This window comes from Amia ocellicauda, chromosome 2 (assembly GCF_036373705.1).
Source record: "Amia ocellicauda isolate fAmiCal2 chromosome 2, fAmiCal2.hap1, whole genome shotgun sequence".
NCBI classification, from domain to species: domain Eukaryota; kingdom Metazoa; phylum Chordata; class Actinopteri; order Amiiformes; family Amiidae; genus Amia; species Amia ocellicauda.
This window is the reverse complement of record NC_089851.1, coordinates 15,875,266-15,882,300: the sequence shown is the minus strand read 5'-3', so window position 1 is coordinate 15,882,300 and position 7,035 is coordinate 15,875,266. Positions and strand designations below refer to the sequence as shown.

Genomic DNA, 7,035 nt, shown 5'->3' with positions numbered 1-7,035 from the left:
GTTGGCAGGGAAACCCACTGTTCCTTACTAACAGATATCCACAGATGAGCAGCTCCAGTTTTCTCATTATTTCCAGTGAGCAACTGAATGCTTAAATGTATGTTTTAAAAGACAAATTCTGATCATACCTAGTTTTGGTGTTCAGTTGATAGTTGCGTTAATATAAAGACCTAAGGTACAGTTAAATTCATTTAAGTTGAATATTTAAAACAAAATAATTATAAATGTTTTTACAAATAGATATTACACAGTACATTTTGACTGCTTTAATCTGCAACCCAGATTCTGTTGTTGAAATGAGTGAAGCGTGTTACACATAAATATTGTAAGTGACCCTATAATTCACTATCATTTTTTTGCTATGTAAAAGCATATATTAAGTAACATATTTGTTCTCCTATCATGCATTGTGGTTTATGCAATGGTTACTGTGCTGTCCTTCATTCTCTGCACACCTGACTGCCCAAGAGTCAGGCCCTCTAATTACTAAACAGGCTAACTTGCTTAGTGCAGCCATAATAGTGCTGAAAGGTTTTCACTGGGGATTCTACCATCAGAACATTCCCCACATAATCCTGTCTTTTCTCTGTTACATAATTACATGTCATTTTACATAAAACATGTAAATCCAATTGACTGTTCCTAACGCGGTTGGCATCTGTGAAGCCATTATAGAAGGAGGGTTTCACTAACCATTGTGCTTTTTTAAACCATCCTTTATAGAATAAAAATCTGAGGCCTGATTAAAATATACCTTGAGATACTCTGTATACACCTCTTCAATCAGGTGTGACACTAAACTAAAACAAACACAGCTCCAGTCACTCTGACCTGCATTGACCCGCTGCTGACATGCTGAAACTACAGGCAGGAATACTAAACTTCCACCAAATGTTGTTGCATATAAGAATTTGATGGATTACCATTTTTCTCAAGTAAACACATACAAATCTTACGTTAAATTGTTTCAATTTCTCACAATTTATGCCTGAGACACTTTTATGTTGAATTATATTGTAAAAGCCAACTTAGAAAACAAGAGCAGAGATCAAACCATATGCCAGACTACATATGGCTTGATTACATATGCCAAACTTCAAGAAACAATTGGGACAAACCTAGCCAACATCACACGATCAATGATGGTTGCTGACACATATATAATGTGGAAATTGGCAGCTCAGAGACCAGATGAGTAAACCATCAGAAATTGGTTAAATCTATGCACAAATGGTACTCGAATTCGAATTCGAATTGTTTAACTTCAAAAGGAAACAGTTTACAAGAAGACAAGAAGATTAAGTAAAAGTAAAATGAAGGCTTGGGATACATATGTGTGTGTGTGTGTGTGTGTGTGTGTGTGTGTGTGTGTGTTTCTGTGTAAATACATAAATAATATATATATATATATATATAATATGTTATTGTACATAGTGTGTAATATATACTCTAATAAGAGCTTGCAAAGGTTTTGTGAAACTTCTGTGAATGACAGTTTTTGTTTCCAATATTTATAGATTAGGGGTACATTCCAGCACCATACTTGTAATTTGTTTTGCATGTTTTCTCATATATAGTTTTTCAGACAGATCAGGTCTTACAGAAACTTCTGTGAGTCTCCCTGATCAGCCAGCCACCCTCCTCCTGCAAATGTCCAAAACCTTCCTGAAGGAAGAACCTCATGAAATGCACTAGAGCATTAAAGCCTTGTTGTGATTTGCAATGGGATATAATTCCCCTGGTCAAACAGCACCGTGTACCCCCAGTGGTCTAACAGTAACACTGACACCCAGCCTCCACTATTGTTCTTAAGAATGTTGTAGTCTTCTTGTTCCATGAATAAACTTACAATTTTGAAATAGTCAAAGCACAAGGGATCAATAATACTGTGACAACACTAAATATCTCATCCATAAAAATAACCAGTTGCTTCCTAATTCTTACGAACAGGAAACGTCACTGATTTACCCCATATTGGGTGTCCAAGTCACACCACCCTCTGTCCAAACTGCTTGCTACTAGTGCCCTGTTTGACAGATTACAAAACACAACTGCAGCAGGCCACAAGAGTCCACGTCTCAACACAAACCATGAAAGATCGCCTGCTCACCACAAATTTAAGAGACCGTCAATCATACACTGTGCTACCCATGAGAACACCCAGGCTCACCAAGAACACATCCGTACTGACCAAATCCACAGGAGGAACATCCACACATTGCCTTGATAAGCACTCTACCAAGACCTGTCTCCAGTCTATCAGTTTTGAGCAACCAAATGAGCTTGATGGATCAATTGTCCTCCTCTGATTTGTGAATTTGTATGTATATTTTTGTTATTATTATATTCTTGGTCAGATTTGTAATTTTGACCAACACAAGAGATCTTATGGGAATTGGGTATGGCTCTTCAAGAGAAGCCCCACAGCCATGAGATATCACTGCCAAGACTGCCATGCTGCTAATGCTGGACTGATGTCAAGTGGTAAATGCATTGTTAAACCAAATGAACACTTTCTACTTGGGTGTTCCACAGACATGTGTCAGACTTTTTAATAATGCACAATGATACCTGTAATTGTGTGAGCAGTATACTGAATGCAAATATATGCATATGTATATATATGTAATATTATATATGGGGGGGGGGGGGAGAAAGGGGGTGAAACTATCAAGTCATTTCTGAATTTTAGGATTAAGGTAATTCACTGGATGGATGAGAAGAGGGAGTGGTGCAGAACACAAAAGCAAAAACAAAGGGAAATATTAGAAAGCCAAAGCAAAAGGATCCTGTTAAAACAAAACATTTATTTTAATTGTAATTTTCCACTCATGATTTAAATGTAAAGTAATACATAATAGCTATGTAAAACAGAACAGAAAGCAATTACTAACTCCAGTGTTACAGTACTGGAAAGCGCAGAATGTGAATGAATCTCATAAGACATTTTCTATAAAATAAGACGACAATATTGAAGTTAAAGGCATTATATTTAAAGGCATATAATATTTGTTGTTTATGTGGTGATGAATTGACATTCATTTTATACATTTTGTATTATATATATATATATATATATATATATATATGTATATATGTATATATATATATATATATATATATATATATGTATATATATATATATATATATATATATATGTATATATATATATATATATATATATATATATATGTATATATATATATATCTTAGATGCCAAACCAATACAGTTTGATTGACAGTAGTCTCCGTGGTCTAGCATATCCGCAGTTTCCTTTTGATTCAAGGATGGTAGCTTATGATAATTGCAAAAACGCCTCTGGTTGATCAGTTTTCCGCTGAAGATTTATTTGCACAGGCATAAAGGAACCTACACAGGAAGTGCCGTGGTTTGCAATGTGTGTTATCATTATGTAGTGCGTCCACACTTTATATACAATTTAATGCTGGTGACCATGCGCTCAAAAGTGGTATAAAAGTTTGGGAATGGCGTTGCACACTAAAGAACGCAGACCTATGCAAAGAGGAGACAAGTTGTATTTATTTATCTGTCTATCTATCTATCTATCTATGTATGTATGTATTTATTTATTTATAAATCTTATCTCTTCTCCTCTCCGTCCAGTAGGCTGCTGTCTGATGCAGGTGCGCCACGAAAGTTAGCAGATTGCACAGAGCACTTCCATTCAAAGAGCAGCAGCAGCAGCAGAAAGAGATGAAGGGTAATATTTTGGCGATGGAGATTAAAGCAGAGGTTTTTGTCATCTGTGCGAGACAAGCTATTCATCCATCCAGATCACAGCCAAAAAAAGGCTGGTCCCAGAAATTAGCAGTTTCAGCTCAGCAGCAGAGTCGCCAGGCTGTGAAGGCAGAGAGAAATTGACTAATTAGCAATGCGCACTAAAACTTGACGCTTCTCTCCATAAGAGCGAGGGAGAGACTCGCTTTTTCCCCCTCTCTCTCTCTTTTCTTTCTTCCAAAGATGTTTGAAATCGCAGTCATTTACGCTCGACAGTTTTTACAATAGCCTTGAGCCATAATTTTGCGAGTCTCTCCAGCATCCATCCCCCTGCATGGTCTCTCTCCACCGGCCATGCACGACCGTTTCTCTCCCCAACCGTGGATTTCCTATTACTCTCGTTACGACTCACTGAGCCCCAGGCCCAAGGATAATGATGTGTTGTTTCTTGGTAGCATAATTTGTCACACGTACATTTTTTTCTTCTTCTTCTTCTCTTGCAGAAAGCTCTGCTCCCTCTCACACACACTCACACAACACTTTCTTGCTAATTCAGGAGAGCAAATGATCAACGACCAAAAATAAAATGTAAAATAGTGTCTGCAGGAGTGGGAATCAAGGAGCATTTTGAGGAATCGAACATAGTCTTCCAAAGGGAGAGGATTTGTTTAAAATCAGAAAGAAAAAGAAAAAGAAAGAAAGAAAAGTCAGGATCTTGAGGACGTGAAGCTTTACTTTTTTTTTGCCAAGCTGGTGTTCAGGTAAGTTTGGCCTGTGTTTCTATCCTCACATTGTTTAGTTGTGGCAAGCGCCTGCTTTGGAGAATGTAGTGAAAGCAGATGGTACCTACTGGCAGATTTAAATAAAAAAAGACAGTCTCATAATGTAGCACATATACCCGGATCAATGCTGAGGCTAAAAGCGCTCCCTATCCGTCTGGGAAGTTAATTTCTGGATGAATAAGGGTCTTTTAAGTGTCTCCACCATTGATCTTCAGTAACCCTAACTCCGAGAGCTTGTTTTCAGCAAGTATTGCAAGGAAAGGAAATAATGCACTGAACGCTTCAGCATTGTGGTCCTAGGGGCTGGCGTATTGCTTTTGCACCTCTCTGTGCGTGTGTGTTATTGTGTGCTATACGTTCACGTTTTGTGTATAGCATGAGTGCAGTAAGGTTGGCTTAAAATAGAAAAAGCTGCTTGAATACTACACTGTACCTTTACGAGGGGATACAGCTTTTTTTTTCCCCTAGCACGGACAACTTCTGTTACGTTGCTCTGGAAGGTGCTGCAATATCCCCTCTCATTTCCCCCTTTTCTTTTCAAGCCGTAGCATCCCTTTGCAATTAGCACTTAAAAGACAAAACGTAGGTAATAACGTTTATTAACAGGAAGAGATATGTAGACAAATAAATGACTACAATGTATGTATGTGTTTTTTCATGGGGTCGGGGTTGGTATTTAGCAAGAATCCTGCACTAAAGATCATTCGAATAGAATGTAAGGCTTTATTGGAAAATAATAATAATACGAGGAGCATTTCAAAGCATGTTTAAGTGCATTGTACACTTGAACCTCAATTTTAATTGAGGACATGTTAATTACACTTGATGTTTTGGTGAGATATTAGATATATAAAATAAATACTCTGCACTTGCATACAAAAACTTTATTTAGATATAGGTAATGTGTTCTTAAATTAAGAATGTATTGAATGCATTTATTTAGTATTGTGATTAAACACTATTATTATTATTATTACTATTAATAATAATAATAATATCATGATTATTAATAATAGTTATAGTGATAATAATTATAAACAAAAGGAAATATAAGGAAATTATATATTGTGCATATTTTGTTTGTCAGGTGGAGTCAACAGCCAGGTAGCCATGTCCAGATCTGGTGACAGAACATCCACCTTTGACCCAACTCACAGTGATACTCTTCTACATGGTCTAAACCTCCTGTGGAGAAAGCAGCTTTTCTGTGATGTGACGCTCACTGCCCAGGGACAGCAGTTCCATTGCCACAAAGCAGTGCTGGCGTCCTGCTCTCAGTACTTCAGGTCTCTGTTCTCCAGTCATCCCCTCAACAATGAGGGCATTTCTAACAAGGACCAGGGGAGTGGTGGGACCCCCTCCTCCTCCCCTGATGAGAAGCTCATAGCCAGTCCCAGATCCATCAACAACTTGGTGCTCCAAGGCTGCTCCTCCATTGGTCTCCGGCTGGTCTTGGAGTACCTATACACTGCCAATGTGACCCTGTCCCTGGACACTGTGGAAGAAGTGCTGTCTGTCAGCAAGATCCTCAACATCCCTCAGATCACTAAGCTCTGTGTGCAGTTCCTCAATGACCAGATCTCCGTGCAGAACTACAAGCAGATCTGCAAGATCGCAGCGCTCCACGGTCTGGACGAGACTAAAAAACTGGCCAACAAGTACCTAGTGGAGGATGTGCTGCTGCTGAATTTTGAGGAGATGTGCGCCATGCTGGACTCTCTGCCACCCCCAGTGGAGTCGGAACTGGCCCTCTTCCAGATGTCCGTGCTGTGGTTAGAACATGACCGAGAAACCCGCATGCAGTACGCCCCAGACTTGATGAAGAGACTGCGGTTTGCCCTGATCCCAGCCCCAGAACTGGTAGAGAGGGTTCAGTCAGTAGACTTCATGAGGAGTGACCCTGTTTGCCAGAAGCTGCTCTTGGACGCCATGAACTACCACCTGATGCCTTTCAGACAGCACTGCCGACAGAGCATGGCCAGCAGGTAAGGGGGTGAATAGGGCTTCTGGGAATAAAATCTACAAATGCTGAATATTGGGGACCAAAAATGTTCTGTAGTTCTTTCATATTAGTGTACAACTCCTATTACGCTACATGACCCTAGAGTTTAATTATTACCACTTCACCTGTGAAAGTGACGTCACATTCTACAGCACACAAAACATGACAAAACATCAGAATTATAACACAAATAGTTGTATATTCATTTTAAATGTGCATTCTTTCAAATGTTCTAATATAAAGACATATGTTGCAAACTAACAGTTGCGCTATCAGCACCTCTCCAATGTATTTGAAGGTTTATAGAGTAAGCTGATAGAGCCAAATTGGGTGAATGAGAAATGTAACCGCATGGCTCATTTGTGTTAAGAGATAGGGCTCTTGTTATGCTTAGCTGTAGGGGATGAATCATTATACATATTTTTCTTTTTATTAGATTATTTATTTCCAAAGGGTTTAAGGGTTAAACAGGCTAATCAATAATATTGTTGTGTTTTTCTTTTCTTTTTAT

At 38.5% G+C, this 7,035-nt stretch overlaps 1 protein-coding gene across 1 annotated transcript in view; it reads left to right on the top strand.

Moving 5' to 3' along the window:
- The first annotated feature begins 5,611 nt into the window (after positions 1-5,611).
- klhl14 (kelch-like family member 14) overlaps positions 5,612-7,035 on the top strand; it is a 29,522-nt gene continuing 28,098 nt past the window's right edge. Inside the window, exon 1 of the mRNA XM_066719615.1 lies at positions 5,612-6,507. Within this exon, the coding sequence (XP_066575712.1) occupies positions 5,633-6,507 (875 nt within the window). The 5' untranslated portion in view covers positions 5,612-5,632. The remainder of the gene's footprint in view (positions 6,508-7,035) is intronic.